Here is a 20,392-nt window from a genome sequence, read left to right as displayed (position 1 = left end):
CGAGCATGTCATAAAAATATAAACGATGTTAACACGATTTTTGTCGGTATTCACGTGGGTTCTTCGTTTGACATTTAAGAAATGATTGTACATTTTCCTATAGTGTGTTGTATGTAACCGTGTGGTCTCAGAAGTCTATATACGTTTTGGCGCGACAACGGTGGTTACAGTTATAACTTATGACGACCGATAACCACGACGACGACGGTAATTTCTACTCGCTTCCGTATGGCATGGCGCATAAGTAGTTATTAGTGCCGGTAATTTGTCACCAGTATTGTACGTATAATAATATTATATAATATATATATCATATAAATGTTTAGGTAGAAGCGACGACCACTCCTCTGCGGCGACTCGTTAACTTTATTACTGGCCATTAAAGTCTACAGGTTTTTATTTTTTCTCGTTCACTTACTATCCCCCCTCGATCCCTCTCATAACAACCAGTGTATTCTCGTATAAACGTTATTATTATTATTTTCCACGCGTACGGTTTTTATTTTTCCACGTCTTTTAATATTATCACGTCATAAAACACGCACCGGACGTATATATACTATGTTTTTTCTCTTTGCAAACCACAAATCGATACCGATAAACTCATATCGAATCGTATAATAAGTATACTGCGCGCGACGTGTCTTATTGACACGTGTTTAAACGCCACTCGGGTTTCGCACGCGCGGAGACACGATCGTTTTTTTCTAAAAGTATTTACATGTTTCAATAAATTTCCGGAACCGCTTGTATATGTGCTTTGTCAAACGTTCTGGACGCTCGTTATTATAATATAACGCGTTGTCATTTATTTTATAACGCTGCACGTACCTACGCGTTATGTATACTCGCTGCTAACACGCACCGCACAGTATAAATATTGTTGTCGAGTGAAAAAAAAAATGGTTTAACGTCTCAGCTGCCGCCGCGGTCGATCCTAATGGCACTATCAGTCCGTCCATATGACGGGACTGTGGTAACACTATTATATTTTTATACCGCGGTCGCAATTCATTATTATTGGTATAATATGTACAGCATCGCGTACTCAGAATACAGCGGCTTTCAGACGACATGCGCGTGTAAATGTGTAATACGCCTTTATTATATTATATATTATACTATGATATCTATAGACTCGCGATGAGAAAACTGCATTCGTATATATATTATATTGAACGAAACGTGTTTGGACGCGTGTTTTAAATCTCGTCCCGTGAATAAATCTATAATAATACCTCTTACACGGTACATTTTTAAATGTATGATATTATATAAAAAAATAATATATATGATACAACAACAATTATAATAGAATAGTCTATTTAATGATTTACGATATATATTATAACATATAGGTCTTCTGATTTACACGACAATGCGTCGGATGTTTTTTTCACGCAAAGATTAGGAAACATTGACGATTATACATATTACATTATTTTTTTGTCGAGATTTATTATAAAACGATAGTGTTATTTTAGAGTTCTTTATCGAAACCCTGGAATCCGAACTTTTTTAGAAAAATGTTTTCTTTAAAGTTAGGTACATAAAGTATATAATTTAAGTAATTGATCCGGAAAAAAATCAATACCAATAGCGATGAAACAACAATATTAGGTACCAAAAGTAATTTCTAGAACATTATTACTGGTTTTTAAATACTATCATCGAAATGTATTCATATACTTGGTATATGCGTCTGCGGGAGCATTAGTAAAAGGTTTTTTGATTTCTCTTTGCCGTATATTATACATAGTACGATTACAATAAAATAATACTAGGTCTGTTGTCTGTATAAAATTCATTCTGGTTTTAATAAAACACTAGTCGGAAACAATACATTCTATAACATTGAAACAAACCTGATGAAATGTTTTATAGCCGTTTGGACGTTAATTCAATTCTTAAAGGAATAATTAGGTTTAATATATTAGGTATGTACGATTATTTACGCCTTACAAGAATGACGAAATTGAACAAAATTCAAATTTAATTCGCACCCGTCTTATCAGATGAATTTTGTAAACGTTTTTACAACATATACATACGCTTATTATCGCATTTCGATAAAACGCTGTGAGTACTATGAAGGGAAATTTACTAAGCATTTTCACCTTATTTTCATTCAACAATGCAGTTACTCAAAATCTGAATTTTGTGATTTTTATATGTACTAAAGCTCATTTTTTTTTCAAATTTATACTTTTGAATGAGTATGATATATAAGATTTTATAATTAAAACGAGAATTCTCCTTTTCATATTTAAATTATTTAGTAGATAATTTTTCGAACATTTTGAAGTATTAAAATCAAATTTGAACGAGTAGTTTGAATGTAGTTTTTGAGTTATTAAATTGTATGTACTAAATGTAATAGGTCAAAGATAATGAATTTGAAAGATATTGGAGCCACGTGGACTTAAAAATTGTAGTAATTTATACTGATTTATGAAGTTTTACTGTTTGTAAAAAATGTCCTAGTATTATAATGCTATATACCATATCTAATATTACATTTATTTCATATTTTTTCGAGACCGTTTTTAAGGACTTTAATCTTATACTTCAATCTTTAAGCTTAAAAGTATAGTCTTTAAGGAACATTTAAACATTTCATAAATTGGATTTTGAATGACTGTATCATTGAAAAGAAAAGAGGGTGAGCATACTTGTATTTATAAGTAATCAATTTTTCACGTTTTAATTTAGCGAGTAAAGGTGCGCTTTTACACGAGTCAAATGTTGTGCTAACCAAACAAAGTACAACGGACAACGGACAAAATAAATAATAAATATAAAATATTGGAGCTTATACAAAAATAATAATAACAAAAGAATAAACGCATGAATACAGACGGTACCACTTCAACTGTATAGAAATAATAATGTCGGAACAACAATAATATTAATAAAAATAATTTAATAACAACAAATAAATAACGTCGACATATTATTCTACTTACGTAAGTACTTGATTTGTGCTGACGATGACTGGCTGTTGGCTGTTTTCCATGTTGTCTTTGACCTGTAACACACAGTGTATCCAAAGCCAGTCCCCTGTGGCCCTCTTCTGTACCCTGGCCAGCAGTATGCAAGAACGATCCTGTTCTGATTGTGTAACTGTGCACATATACAACCGACAATAATTATTGTTATTACGCGTATTTCAAAATATAATATGTAGTATAACCATAAAGCATAATATGTATATATACGAGTTATACGCAGTGTTTTCTTTTCTTTTAAATAACCGTAATATATTTACATATATAGATACACGGTGCATACATATATCACGGGTGGGCGATAAATTTTTTTTTTTATTCATATGTACTCGTACATAATATCACTTTTGGTTTCGGGGCGGCTGCCTCCAGCTCTGTGTATTTGTATACGATGTGTATATAATATATGCGTGTATAAATGTACGTGTTATTAAACTGACGTGTATAATGTATAATATACTCACTCAGCCTGTGTTTGCTCTGAGCCTCGCGCATGCACTCCCAATGCAACAATTGATACCAAGAGACGCCCTGCAGTTCTGAACGAGAAAACCCCAAATGAAATTCTCCTCTGGAAAAAAAACAATCAGTAATGAAAAACATATTTTTTTTTTTTGTGTTTGCCACAATACGCCTGAAAAACCAATGGAATTCGAACGCGTTTTTATCGATTTCCTCGCGCGATTATAATGTAATATGCACTTAAACAAATGATTATTGTGCATATATAGGTATACATCATGCATCGCGACTAAGACGGGTTGAAAGGTAATGTTCAATGGTTATATTATCAAATGCAATGATTTCGAGCTTTATATAATGTTTTGGAATCCTATATAACACCACACTACATATATAAATAGGTACATGTAATGTGTCCGCGCCATCGGGAATATGGTTTTCGATTACGATTTCGATTGAATTTCGAAGACGGTCCTCCTTCCTCCTACTCCTCCCCCGAGCTCGCGGTGGCCGTAGTAGATATCTATACTCGCATAGATACACACACACACACACACAGACACACACATTTATTTTATAATATAGTATAGTTACAAGAACAAGAATTTGTAGGCGTCGCGAGCGCGAGTTTGTGATCGATAGCAAGATTTGTTTTTAGATCATAATATTATATGTACCTATAATATTCTCACCGTTACAAATCATAACCCGATCCGCGCCGAGAAAGTCGTGTGTATCCGATTCTAGTGTAATTTCATTTCGTCGAAGCACGAGGCGTGGGTGGAGGGGGTGCTCGGCTCGGGACGTTTCGCAACAATCGAAAACGCCGTTCGGTAATATCCGCGCGGTCAGAAAATAATATGGCCTGCAGTGAGTAACATATACATAACCCTTTCCCGCCCTCAGCAGCCGCAGCCGCTGCACATCCATGATATGTAACGCGCGCTACGTGTCGGCTACGACGGACACACACACGCGCTCACGCGATATCTCGTTCTGGTCGTAATTCATTCATTACTCGTGGCCTGTTCAAATGAGATTAATTCAAACGCGTACCTATGTATAATATTATGCTATACTAATATTATAATAATTGTAACAGCGCGATGACGTCGTATATACCGTCCACCGACGCACTGCAACACTCAGACTAATTGCAGGTAACGGTCACCGCCCGGATAGGAAACACGATATCGCATTCAACGAAACAATAATTCGAAATACTATAATTTATATTTATATGAACACGCGCCGTATACATTAGATGCACGAGTATTAATTATAATATTATATATATAGGGTGTACCTAACGCTCACCCGTCACTAATTGGTGTACTACTGCTGATGTGTCTGCTGGCTTCCAAAAACACTAACAGCTACTTAGGTATATTATACGTTTAGATACCTCAAGAAAATCAGTAGATCGATATTTAAAAATATATTTATATATGTAAATGAACTCAATATATTGGGTGAACCGTCGAGCAAAGCGAATGCTATTAGGACGGCAACGTTTTTGTTTTGTTTTTCTAGTTTGAATAAATTATGAATTCATACGAAATACCTAGTTAAGATTTTTAATGAAGCAATACTTAAAACACTATATTAAATATAGAAAAACAGTTGTAACTGACAGGGACACACACCGAGTCAACATATTCTGTGTGTGTACACCGTGCATGGCAGCCGCGGCCCGCGGGTGACAAACGACGAGACAATCTTCGCATTTCAAGCTTTTCCACGCTCATGGTATGTACCTATACTACCTACCTATATTCATACAATATTATATACGTATACAATTTCGAACGGTCTGTGTAGAGGCTAACGTCGATGACGTGTGAATGGGCCGAATCGCGTGTACTTACACAGGTATAAAAACAACGGTTATAGCCGTTATAGGGCTCGAGCGGCGTTTCTTTGAGACGCGGAAATCGATCCCAGTAATCGGAAAGACGGACTCGTACGTATGTCGATCGATTCGAGGCAGGCCTTTCGTTGCGGATACAACTGCAGCGACGAAGACTGCGACAAACGACCCACCGACCATACACATGTATAATTGCAGCTGAATGTATATTATTATTATGGTATGTTTATACGCGCATAATGTATCGCGCGACAAAAAGTACCTATGTTGTCATCATCGTTATTATTTCCGAGTGGACGGCGTGTATTATCCGGTGCAGTTGGGTTTCGCGTGATTAATGGCGAGTACGAAGTATATATACAAAATAATACGGTGTATATATTATAATATAATATAATGGCGTGTACGCGCGACGAAAGCTTGTATTGCCGACCGCTTTGCAGGTATTCGTCGGCCGACCTCGCCCACGCGACGGGGACACCCGACAAATCGTTCGCCCGCTGCACCAATTCTGCGGCGCGCAACACAACAGGTATACAAAACTGTTATTAATCACCCGTTTTGCCGTTCCCAGTTTTAATATGACATACACCCGATGCGGAGGCAATAAATACGTACTCGTTTCGTTATTATTATTATTTTCTTATATATTATAGAGGTATAGTAGATATACTTCTATCACCCGACAACCGGTCCCGCTGCCGCCGACAACGTTCAATGATATATATTTTGGTACTTAATTTGTTACCGCGCGCGGTCTGTTGTGTCTGGTGTATTTTCGATAATTGTTTTTTAACGAGATAATTGGTGAAATGTACGCGCGCGCGAATAGTACCTACCTACCTACCTGTATATAATATAATATTTAAGCGATGGTGATGATTTGTTGCCCGAATCGTAAGCATTTTAATTGGCGCCCCCGAAACCGAAGCTTGATAGGAAATAGGTATTGGATAGGAAACGTAATTTTTGTATATTATTATGTGCATGAATAATTCAGAGCACGTTTCACAAACACAGCACAGCCGGTACACCGGAGCAGAAACAACGCATTTATAAAATAATATTTTATAGGTTTAAGCTTCAACAATGACGGCGGAGCTATTTAAGGTAAATCGATTAAAAACGAAAATCGCGTTGTTCTCGTTTCGAATGCATAACATGTGCCTCGGCCACCGTTGATCACGTGCCGTAAACGACTATATAGTAATATGAGCGACGGCGGCGCGGCTGGTCGGTGAATCGAAACAATGCTCCCCTTAATGGTGTTTAAGTGTTAACATACATTTTGTCTACGTGTATGAACTTCATGTCCATCGAATGGATGGCTGTGAACACTGTGGTGGAGCCCTGGACTACAGCCTCCCTGGTCTCGGGCATCGCCACTGGGCTGCAAGTGGCTAGGAAAACTGGTTCATTTCTGCTGCACAGCGGCAGATAGGAGAGGTAGTGGCCCTGCACCAAAACCACCTGCCGGACAAACAATTATAATTACTCTACGATACAGCATTATACAACGTGTATGATTATAATATTATTATGGTTACGCCGTACGTGGGGTCAAAGTGTTAATTTTTGTTTTCGAAATATTAGAAATTGCGTTTGAATCGGCGAGTCAAAACTGGTTCATTTTTTTGAGTACAAACTGTGTTCAAACCAGTTTTTAACTTTTTAAACTCATCTAGATATAAACCTGGTCGCGTGCTCGTTATGACTCTTCGATTATTAAACGCGTTGCTATCGGATTAACCCTTGAAAATAATTTAACCGTTCATTATCAGAACAAATATTATTACGATTGAAACGGCGTATAAGAAAAAAATGCGTGTACATTAATATAGTTGTTATTTATTATTCGATTAATAATTACACCTATTTATAATTTTTCGAATCGAAAAATATTATTTTGATGAGATTAATATTAATACTCGAACCCCTATATGAATAATAACTAATATAACAAAACTGAACACGTCATATAATTATGTTATTATAATAACATAGGATATTGTTTTTATTACTTTTTGATCGCCGAATCGCATTTGCCTCCGGGCGTTCCTGGAAACGTTCATCCGGCACAAGAACATGCGCTTACATCCTTGGTCCTCGGCGGACGTTTGACTCCTGGATAGTTCGGTTTGAACAGCCTGATGATCTTGTTTATCGATCATGTCGTACACACTGTCGCCGTGTATGAGGAGATCCTCCTGCGGGAATGAACGGACGATAATATTAATAACAATATCGATTTAAATAATAGGTAATAATAATAATATATAATATGTGTACAAACAAACGCTCGAATTCCGTTATGATATCATACCTATCATTGCAAATGGACATCGCGGGAGAGCAGGTGATTTCGAACACATCGAATGCCTACGAGCACTCTATTATATACGGGCGCAGAGAGTATAATAATATAATATATAATATTTAATACGTATTTAAAAAAAAAAGAAGTTTTTTCTTCTTCTCGTCCTACGTGCTATATGAAATCAACGCCCATAATGTTTTAATCGCTACACAAATCTTAATAGCCTATCCGACGGAACGAGGAGGAAAAGGAGGAGGAGGAGGAGGACTGCTGTGGTATAATATTAATACGACCGAGGAAACGTCCCCGGGGTCGTCGTCGTCTTCGTCTCCGCGTAGCCACGCGTCTGTATCGTCGTCGTTAACTAAACATATTATGTTGAAAACTTATAACTAATGCTTTCGGATGTAATTTACCTACACTTCACACGGGGTCGTTTCCCGGGTGAGATCCAGAGCCGTGGTATCGCGGCTTTCCGTATGCTATAAATTATGAATAAAAAGTCTTATTGTTTAAAGCCTTACTGGCTAATTCCATCTCAGCTTAATGATATAGGTAAGTATGTAAATTATTAATCTACACTTTAATTATGTATATATTTACTATTTAGGTAGTGTTTACATTAATAACAATGGGCAATATCAATTAAAGCAGATATATTATCACGAGGGCCGTGTAAAAATAAAATAATGTACTATAAAATCGAATAAAATTAATTTTAAATTTTAAAGTAATGTAATGCAATATTTCAAATATGTACTAAAAATGTACAACTAACCAATCAAAGACCAGTAATTTTATTACTGATAAAGTGGTTACAGTAATAGAAGCGTATTTGTTCAGTACATGTTTACAAAGCATGACGAATGTAAAAGATATTTGAACGTTATGGAAATTTCTTTGAAAATTGTACTGGTTTAAATGGTTTAATGGTTATAATAATATTATCAATACAATTTTAGAATTTTTGCACACACCCGCGAGCGTACGTAGCTAGAGATTTCAAGTATATTATGCAACTATTAATTATACCTATTTAACACATTAACAAGTATGCATGTGTTTGTATTTATATAATATACATAATGAATAAGTATAGTACTTGTTATTATCCACTTTTTTTTTTTTTTAAATAACACACACACAAACAGATTAATAGTATTTTATTTTAAAGTGAGTGAAAAATAAATAATATTAGGTAAATTATCCAAATGCACTAGATATTAGAAAATATAAAACGTGTTAAATCGGCTGGTCATGGGATTTATAAATATAGTAGTTAAGGGAATTACTGAAATTGAAAATGTGATATTTTTGATGTCGTTGTTCGTACAATCATCTTCGGCACATCACTTAATATACGGAATACAATTTCTTAGATTCAATGGGTGTTGTGATGGGGAGAGGGACCGACCACACCACTGCTACAAGTTAGTCGTTGACCGATCGGTGCGCGGACCTACCGCCGCACCTACATACAATACCACGCGGTATATAACGCATATATATATATTTATATACATGATAGGTAGGTATAATAATTTCCCGCGAATGACAATGACGTATTGCGAAGTGATAAATCAACGTGGTCTATAATGACGACTTCGACGATCGCGATGGAGGCGAAGAGATAAAGAAAAATATGATCGTACCGAATCCGAAAAGATAAACCGCGGCTATAGACACGCCGTTTCGCCCGATCAATTGAAAACGTCGTTCGCGCGTTTTATATATGTATGATGTATATATATATATATATATATATTATAGGTACACGCGGGAGTGTAAAAACCATTAACCGATCGGTCCTTATTTGCGTTATTGTATACAGCTACCGAACAGCCAAGTTACACGCACGGCTCACATATTATTATTATTATTATTATTATTATATAGGTACGGTACCCGCGCGTCATCGCAACACCTTATTTTTTTTTTTTATATATAAAAATATTCTGTAACGAGCAGCCTACCTATATAATATTGTATTATATCTACTACGGTTAGTTGTCAGTTGCATTTTTTTTACTGGTTTTTATTCATTTATATTTTTTCGCATCTACAGCGACTCTTCGCATTCTAACAAACCTGTATAATATAATTCCGCGTGCGAACTTTTGTACACCGCAGTGAAAGTCTACGCGTGCGAGTACATACGCGCGTGTGTGTATGTGTGTGTATAGGTACAGGTATGGCGGGTAAAACGCGTTGTATGATAGTATATATTATTATAATGGCGTTTCGCGTTATATATAAAGTGTATAATATTATTATGTTATGTACACGGGTAAAAACACACAACTTTACAGATATCGGACAAAAATAAAACGTTTTGCAAGCAGCGGGCGGTGATCCAGTCATAAAAAACACTTATCTCGCGGCAATTGGAGAAGAAAAAAAAATGATAATATATACGACGTGTATGGAATATTACGATGTCACTGTAGTAGCGAGCAACGGTTTTTTTATTCTCTCTATAAATTACATTTCCGTCGATTTAAGTATTCGCGCGTACCGGCTATATATAATAATAAATATTTAGTGCGTAGTACGTTTGTATACTATGGGTTGATGAGAGGGGGGGGGTCATAATTTATTTATGGGTTGTGAAGATTATGTATTGTTTTGATTTGCCATAAATTACAATCCAAACAAACTAACTCGAGTTTAAAAATCGCAGCAATGCTTGGTTAATTAGTGAGTATTATAATATAGTAAGTATATTGTAATTTGGAAAGTAAAAATATAAAATACATCATCTACTCATGTTTTTATAATATATGTATCGTAAGTACGCGTATTTAAATCTTGCCTGTATACTAATATCACCGAAAGGATTATAATACTTTAATAACACGATTTTTCGCACTATAAACATCATTTTAATATTAGGTGTATATAATATCAACTATTGTTTGTACGATAAATTAAACAACTTGTATAGTTGTATCGGTCTCCCCGCGGGCGCTCTTTGTAAACGTCGTCGTATCGCGCACACGCGTACACACTAAATATAAATACCATTGTGCAGTGGGTAATTTAAGTAGAGATTATAATATTATTTTACCTATACTATATTATGATAATATTGCAATGTACTTACACGTCATGACTGTAAGATGATCGCTGTAGCGCTTTTTTTCAAACGATTGCGACCGATCTGAGTCCGACAAAATGTATACGGAGACACGTGGTGATATTCAGATATTAACATAATATATATTATAAAACATAGGTACCGATACTATACTATAATATACATTCAAAGTCTAACAGCAGTCTTGCCATGAGTATTCGATTAACTGCAGCAACAAGGGATATATGATAATAATATGAACCGATATAAGTAACGATTACATGATATAAGAGGCTACGTTGTGAAAAAGATTTCCATTTGTCATTAGATTTTTCTGGACCGTAACCCGAAACCACGCGATGACGTTCTCTGTTTGATTCACGCAGTAGGTACACACGTAAATAAAACATAATATATTATTATTATACGTCGTGTGGTAATATGTTGTTATTATCATCATATACTTCAAAACGCTGACGATGTAAATATACTCTACCAATATACGTATATTAGGTAATAACATCGACTACGCGATCTCGCCATTTATCGTTTGATTTACGAATATAATCGCAATTCTGAAGCACAAGCATACAGAGCGATTCACCAAGCATGCTCAACTCCATTTATCCTTTAATAATAAATTCATTTAAATTCTAAATTTAAGATTTTTAAATATACTTACAAACCATATTTTCAAATTCTTAAGAATTGTTGTACTACTTAAAAAGTGTCTTTTGACACTTTTTTTTTGAAACGCACGAGCACTTATTTTTTGTTGTAACCACATTATTTAATGGATAATTCTTTTCAAAATCATGATGTTGTACCTTAATTATCTAGTTCTAAATTCGAACGAATATTTTCCCAGTTATTATACTTTACATGACACTCCTTAAGCAGTACAAGATGAATTTGAAAATATATAGTCTTTAGGTATATTTAAAAATTCCAAAAATCAGATTTTAAATAACTACATTATTGAAAGAAAAACAATTTCATGATTTTTGAATCACTCTGTACAATTATTATTATATTATGTAAGTACAGAAAGGCAGGCACGTACGTTCGTATTATTAGCAGTCGGTAGGCTAATATTTTCGAGTTTATGCGTGTGTATCGCATTTAATGAATCTCGGTAAAATAATAAAACGAAAAAAAAACATGCGACCGCGCCGCGGTAGAACAGAAAAGAAAAAATTTATCAATTTATATGGAAATGCGCGATACCGAATAAGGACAAATGAGTTGCGTGGGTCGGTACAAACGGTTTTTTTTCGTACACAATAATATGCGCGCGAACGACGGTGATGATGATGATGATGATGATGATGATGCTTGGTGATGTGTACCTCTATAATGTGGTTGTGTCGTACTAGTGTAATGACGCGTGTCAATTTCGTTTATGAATTAAAATAAATTGTATTGTTACGCAATCGAATTTGGGAACGTATAAAATCAAGTGTAGTGAAATACATAAAACGGTACTATAATTGGATGTTGGTCCGGACGTGAAAAGATACAATCACCGAGATAAAGCAATTATACCTTATTTTGTTTTGTTTTTTTTTTTTTACTTCAGTATACGATAAAAATGTTGTCACATTTACTCTAAATATAGTCATCCTTCAGGACGTTTAACATTTATACAATTTATATTCGCTTACATCAAGTCATTACTGGTTACAATTGTTTTGACACGTTTCCTTCGTGGGAACTGTATTCCATTAGCAAAAATATGTTACGACTAATGTACGATCCGTGCTATCAAAAATTAACCCATAAAATATCATAAAAACTGAACACGTCGTTGGTTAATCACACATAACCACAAATTAAATCCCAGAAATATTCCTACATATTATAGTAAAAGATCTAGAACTGCCGCTGTAAATGTATTATTATACCTACACTCAACCCCATTGATGGTGCATTAGTTTTTGGCGTTTGTCAGCAAATGAAATACACATGTAAATTATTTTTATTAGTATTTATAACCATAAAATTATTATCACCACGTGTGTGTCGTTTACTGTGTTTAAAAACAAGTTTAACTGTATGCGGTTGCGTTCAAAACGAAATTTGTATGTTTTGAAGTTGAACCAGATTCATACTAGAGTTTTCGTTTCCGCGCGTAAACAGTTATTACGAGTACGAAAAGGTCTTGGTATGCGCATTATGAACACGTTACACGTATACGACGAGTTTTAATTTACGCACGTCCAGTATCGGTTCCAAAAGCACAGGTTTACGATGCCCTTGATATATACAACGCTTTCGCGCGTTAAATTGGCTTGGTAGTTTATAATAATATATACACACACACACACACACACACATATATATATATATATATTATGTAGGAGGAGAGGGGTAGTATTCACGTAATCATGGTTAGAACGTGCCCGGCGCGACTGTTGGAAAAACGGCGTTTATCTCGATGGGAAATCTCTAGTTTCTCATGATCTGGTTACTTTTTTTACTTATTTTTTTTTTGTTTTTATTTTATTTTTACCCGTGTATCTACACGCGGGTATCTACCTACCTACCTACCTTTTTTTCGCGGCCGCCTCGTATTTGTACCTTGTCGTTGTCTCGTCGATCTCTATCTGATGAGGAGCTTTTTCGATTTCCTCCCCCCGCCCCCCGTAACTCATCTGTCCGGAGGCTAGACGGCTTAATTAACCTCATTAGCGGATTCATGTATGGATATTGAACAATATAGGGAAATGGCCGTGGTGAAGATCGGTTGAACAACGCTTTCCGATAAATTCTGAAGAGAAAAAAGACGCAGTAGAGGAGAGAAGAAGAATAAAAATAAGAGGAAAAAAAATAATAATAACAAGATGAAAAAAATAAACCAGTAGGAGGCAAACAATGCACAGTGCATATAGGTACACTGTTCGTATGGGTTCATTTGCCAAAGAAAGCCACGACGCGAATTCATCTTCGCATTAGTGATATATGCTGCACTGAATGCAGATTTTTTTCTATAAGGTAAAAAAATGTACTCGATTGTTTTCTATTGTTTGAATATTTATCAAAGTTTACTTGAACTCGCGGGTTACATATTATATGCGTCTAGTCTGCTGTATTATATAGTATTGTCTGCGTTATATATTATACATATAGTGTTATTTAATACGTACGAGAACGTTATCAGAACAAGTCAATGAAAAACGGTCTCGACATTATCCTATAACCGAGTTAACAATGTAATAATAAATTGTGTAAGTGTATCTATCTTCGAATAACTATTTTCGATATTCCACGCGTACAAAAGTCATATAATATTATATATTATAATATATGCGAGAAAATTCAAATTTTTAAAATTTCCCGATTCGTGTATTTGTATACAATATCGTTGATGAATCAATAAATAAGGGAACGAATAGAAGACTATCATTATTATTCAATTTATAGAACGATGGAATTGCATGGTTTATTTTATAGAATAATAAATAAATAACTATTGCGTAGTATTTTAACTGTTACAGAAGAGTTGTACACAATGCTGATAACTCGTATAGTTATATACACATTATATTATATAGGTATCTATTATGTGTGCACATCCATTGGAGAGCTTAAAAAATATTATTGCATATTATTTATTCTTATTAGCGATGGCGAGGAAAATGTATTTAATAACTATGTTTATTTGCGAGTGCATCTAATTCAAAACATCGAGGAGACCTGTTTCCGTTCTCCAGTAGACATAAATCTAATTAGGATCACCTATTAATCGTATAAATAATTTATCATATTACGTTACCACGGTCACAGCTATTGTATAAATATATAGGCAATGTACCTACATATTTTGAGTTCGTGAGTATAATAAATACACATATTATTACTATATATACTGCAACTACATCCGAATAAAACCGGACTTAAAACGCTTCCTTTAGGAGGAGTACGGCACTCGACAAACTCCTCCTCCACTATTTATAACGATCGTTTGCCGCCGATGTCAGTAATAATAGTAGTAATAAAAATAGCAATAATAATAAAAATAATGGCAATGTAATAATAATAATATTATAATAACTAAACCAGTTTTGATGTTAATTTTTACGATAAACGATCAATTAGAAGAAAACGAAAATAATAATAATGATTTTTGATCACCACACACAAACAAGGAAACCAATGGAGCTGGTTTTTCGAAGCGAACGACTCCAAGATCATCATCGACAACGCCAGTTATCCTTACAAAACAATATAATATTTATAACCTTTGACTGCAGCGGGAATTCGTCTTGTTAGCGTCCGATCACGTACTCGCGCGCCAAGGTACCGCGTATTACATAGGTGCACCATACACACACACACACAAACACATACATATACGGAGCCACGTATATACGGGGTGATCCATTTAATGTAAAACATTCATTATTTCAGAAAGTACTAACGGTTTTGAAAATTTTTCTTTTACATATACAACTATTATAAGTATTTGAAGTTTAGATGAGTATAGTGGACTACAATTTTGAATTCGCCATAGATCACCTAAAGGATCACCTAAATTTAACAATTTGATTTTTATTCATCGAAGACACAAAATAGATACTCTAAAAATATTCTGCTTTTAAATGAGGATTAAAAACGTGTGATTTTATGTATATTAAAAAGCATAATTTTTAATTAGTAGAAAAAATATCTTTAAAAATGTTAGTATTTTCTAAAATAATCAGCATCTTACGTTAAATAGATCATCCGGTATAATATTATAATCTAAATTGGTAATACGACCGTATAGTACTGTTGCGGGTTAGATACAGGTACATAAGTAGGTACATCCAAACCTAACTTATGCCTACGCTCTGCCGACAAAGGACGTCGCGTACCGGAGCCGCGTAGTTCTTGTATACGTATATTTTACTGCAGTGTGACTGACGACGTAAATCAGCAATTCGTATTCTTCACTGGTAGTCGTGGTATACCTAGTACGACAGTTCGGCCTGAATAATTGTACTATGTGTTCTTTTACCGAAATTTGCAACCACGTTTTATTTCAGAAAATCGCTGACGTTGTGTAGACTATCTACTTATTAACGATTTTGTGACAAAAATTTGCCTGTATAACACTGTTGTAGCGGTTGCCCATTATAACACAAAATAACCATGGTTTGTAAAACGATGATAACGTTATACGATAAATGCATCATGTTAACGTAACTATCATCGTCTTCGAAAAAAATATCTATGAAAATATTTCTTTTATATAATTGTAAGTCGCTACAAAACGAGTAGTGGTCTAATAATTTGCAAGATACAGGTCAAATAATTCGTTTTGCCTCAAAATCGGTATGAATTATTTATACAGTTTAAATGCAATTCCCACCAGTTTTATATAGGTACATACATCGTAATATTAAGATAACACTGTATCTAGTACACCGGTATTGTAGAAGCATAATAACACGAAATCTCTATAGAAGATAATTCGCATCTCCCGGCGCTAGTGGAAGTAACGAAATATTTTGAATAGAGATAAGATGAAATAGTGAGATTTTGCATAGTCTCTTTACCGAGTTATCTAAATAAAAAACCGTTGCAATACAATGATTAAATCTTATATACATTTAAGCGTAAAAATTCTTAGCAAAATACTTTTACGTATCAATGTATACAGTTGAGTTAATTTAAAATGTTCGCAGATACTCGCTTGCTCGTGATGAGAAATTTAAATTATATTATAATATATACTATATTTATATAGTACCTGTATGCCTACGTTTAAGGATTCGATCTTATTATGATACATTCTATTGCAATTTAGTTGTATATTAATGTATGTACTATATATATATATATATATATATAATATGTATAATATTATATGCATAATGTATATATTATGGTGTGCATGGGAGATAGCGGATAAGTGAAAGGACTCTTCTAATCCATAGAGTTCACGGGAAGGATACAATATTTTTGCGCCATTGAGAAGACTGCGGCGGTCCTTGTAGGATAAGTAAAAAATGCGCATTAAAAAAAGAAAGATGGCTGTACGGCGATAAGGCGTGCACACTGTATAATATAATGTACGCGTTATATATATATATATATATATATATATATATATATATATATATATATATATATATTGTTAAGCGACGATTTATGGGTAGGAAATCAATAAATGTCGTTAATCGACCGTTGCACCAATGTTATTAGTTTCAATAGCGACGCATGTATACACTATACATATAGGTATAATATATAATATATATAAGGAATAACGTCGCGCCGGCCTAATGAACCTTATCAGATGGCAGTACTCTTTTCCTGTAGCCGACGAAACTTTGACTGCGTTCGGCTTTCGCTGTATCTCACAAAACGTCGTCATGTAACACAAAAATGTACGAAATCGTAGAACTAAGCGTTAAAGTCTTTTACTTTCTAATCGTAAAGAAGTACAACCATTAAAAACCGAACGATATAATGTTATTATAAGAATGAAATGGACGAAATGCTAATATTATTGCGTCAATCGTATCGACCAGCGCGCTATGTAATATAATTTATTTATATATATATATATATATATATAGTTATCTAAAATATGGTCAATGACATATTTACGAGACACGATTCGATCGATCAGTTGCCACGGTAGATATTATGGTATTTATAAAGTACCTAAGCAATTTTTTTAATATAATACGACACTAATTCGTTCACCAAACGACATGACGTTAGTGTCGTAAAAAGCATTCGGGTACTACTCGTATGTATAGATCTGATGGCGGAACCGTTTTCGGAAGGTGAAGTATTTGTTTATTTATCTGGTTTATTATTATTATTTTTTTTTACGATTTTTTTATTTATGGGACGGTCGTGTTTTGCTCCGTGAATAATTCTTTTTTTTTGATTAATTATATTTTATTAATATTTTATTGTAATGGATGTCCACTCAATTATTATAAATTATGGTACTTTGTTGTTTGTTATCAAGTATAAAATTAATTCATGTTCATGAGTTACTTCAAAAGTTCAAAAATATTTATCGATTTATTGAACTAATTTATGTAAATGTTATCAAATTCGAGTATATTGACTTTCATTGCTTATGTTCGAATAAGTATAATGTTCAAGTAATCTAACGGTTAATTGTACAGAATGTGGACGGGTATGTACGAGGACGAACACGGTAAATACCCTGTATATACATAATTGGCGGTACATAATGTACAAACGCCTGTTGCATTTGTCCGTAAATACCATAAGGTGTCCATACCGTCTGACATATAATCAATAACTTAAACGCAGGTACATACATACGCGCGTATATATGTTTGTATTTAAATACATAATAGTACGCAATTTGCTTGCAATTTTTAGCTGAATAACCGTTCGCCCTTGGCATGATCCAAGAAAACACTATAAATATATTACGTACACAGTACATACATCAGTGGACATATGTACATATATAATATACGCAGCGTGACCTACAAATGCGAATTATTGGTCGTTAAACAAATTATTTTTTAGTGCCGTTTTAAATGTAGATCATGCGAGATAATAGAGTTTATTATCATTTAATAGAATAAAATTACGTTATATATATGGCACATGAAATTTTCACAGCGCAGCTCACCACCGTATAATATGATTTAGGCAGGCACATATAACTGTCTAAACTTTATCATATAAACCGAATTTTTGCAACCAAAACATATATACCTATTTTTTTTTATCGTGAATCTAATAATACATAATATTAATTGAACACGTGCGCACGATATACATATCTTGCGTTAGGTAATATTTAACGTACTAGAAAATGGAGTACGCGTGATATATCACAATAACATCATGTGTGCATCGATAAGTGTCGACGAAATGTGGGAACGAACGTCGAGGTGCGGAGAGAAACGGGTCAATAATATTATTATAATTTATAATACATTTTCGAAGATCACTGCAGCGGATGCATGCCTGCATACCTTCGTCATAGACGTTATCATTATGGTGGAAAAAAACAACTACAACTACGTCGACGAAACGGAACGCTTAGTTTCTAGTTGATGTGTTATCGAATCACCAAAAAGAAGAACACACTACACAAAATCGCACCTATCATGTCCACGGAATACGTGTACAGTGCGGGACGCGTATACATGCGACTATACGTGGTTGATAATATTATTATCGAAGTCGATCGGGCCAATACGCGTTACCGGCTTTTCTCGTTAAGTAGGTGTGTGTGTGTGTGAGCGAGGTGCGATAACAAGAGGGCGGCGTTAAGCCCCTCGGAAACGCTCAGATGGATTAATAATGATAAAATAAAAAATAAGGCGTCGTAGTAGTATACTCGTATTATATATATATATATATATATATATATAGGTATTGTGTCTGCTATTAAAACATAATATTTTTCGATATTATAATATATATCGTGTATTGCACTTACTCATAAATTTTTCCATATAATTTATTATAATATACACACTGACAATCATGTATAATATAAAACACACGAGTAATGCCGACTTATTCTACGCATTTATATTATAATATATATACATGTACGTATTTTATGTTCAAATACGCCACAAATTCATACACACAGACTTCCATAAATAAGGTGATTATACACAATTTGTACCTTTACTCCCCATATCACACATCGAGAACCATTGTTTCGGATTTGAAATGGATTTCATGACGGATGAGTTAACGATAATATACGTGCACAAGTGCACTATATAGGACACTGGTCAAAAACCCTGCCGATTTTATCTCGTTCAAATGATTTTTTACGACAAATTTATAGGTAAATTATATTATTATTAAATTATATAAAAAAATACACACGTGCGTATTTATATTATCATATTATTATTATATCTTTAGGCGATTCGGTCGGTCGGCGCGTGCGGTTTACGGTAGGATCGAAGAGTAGGCCGAATGCATGTGTAGGAGTGAACGGAAAACACGCTGCATGTTTTTCGGTTGCCTTCGGATTAATATCCTCTAAGTAGTGCCCAATCAATGTTTAATGGTTTTTCATATAGGCTTCAGAGAAGCGAAAATAAAAACAAAAACAAAATGAATTAACTTTCACCAACCTAATAAGACTCTGACGTTCGATATTATTATGCTAATTGAAAAATTTAACAATATCTCACTATATGTCGTGCCTATATACGGTGTATTATGGTATATTATCGTGTAGGTACTACTGCTTTATTGATGTTCTCCACGTAAAACATCAAAATCGCTATAAATTGAATGTGTTGTAATGACGTAACGTTGTTGTACTTTCGTGATAATTGGTAAGCCACATATTTTTTGACTATTGATAATATCAATTTTATATTCAATCTCAGATAGTGCTCGCACCCGTTATTATATTATGACTATTCGAAACCCGATGGCTGTTTTTATTTTCGCGTAGGTGGTCATTTAAAATCAATCGTTAGAGTTACATGGTGTACTGGGTCTTAAAAGTATACGTAGGTAACACTGGTAATAGTAAAACGAAATTAAACTTCCACGAGAGTTTGTCCTAAAGACTTGCAATGTTGCAAATCTGTAAAACAATATTATTAGAGATCGGACGATTTGAGCTAATGGAACAACCTACAAAAAAATCATATAGACATTAATTTATTATTATTACGTATTTACATACC

At 34.2% G+C, this 20,392-nt stretch overlaps 1 protein-coding gene across 2 annotated transcripts in view; it reads right to left on the bottom strand.

Annotated features, from left to right (window-relative positions):
• LOC113558248 overlaps positions 1-20,392 on the bottom strand; it is a 120,057-nt gene that overhangs the window by 22,114 nt on the left and 77,551 nt on the right. For both annotated transcript variants that reach the window (XR_003405611.1, XM_026963729.1), the window contains exons 5-8: positions 7,362-7,547; positions 6,626-6,810; positions 3,473-3,579; positions 2,967-3,123 (exon numbers count right to left, since the gene is read on the bottom strand). Coding sequence is in view for 1 of the 2 variants with exons in the window: in XM_026963729.1 (XP_026819530.1) it covers positions 2,967-3,123; positions 3,473-3,579; positions 6,626-6,810; positions 7,362-7,547 (635 nt within the window). In the remaining variant the exon portion in view is untranslated. The remainder of the gene's footprint in view (positions 1-2,966; positions 3,124-3,472; positions 3,580-6,625; positions 6,811-7,361; positions 7,548-20,392) is intronic.

This window comes from Rhopalosiphum maidis, chromosome 1 (assembly GCF_003676215.2).
Source record: "Rhopalosiphum maidis isolate BTI-1 chromosome 1, ASM367621v3, whole genome shotgun sequence".
Lineage (NCBI taxonomy): Eukaryota > Metazoa > Arthropoda > Insecta > Hemiptera > Aphididae > Rhopalosiphum > Rhopalosiphum maidis.
The sequence above is the reverse complement of the archived record's forward strand: the minus strand, read 5'-3'. Positions and strand labels throughout refer to the sequence as shown.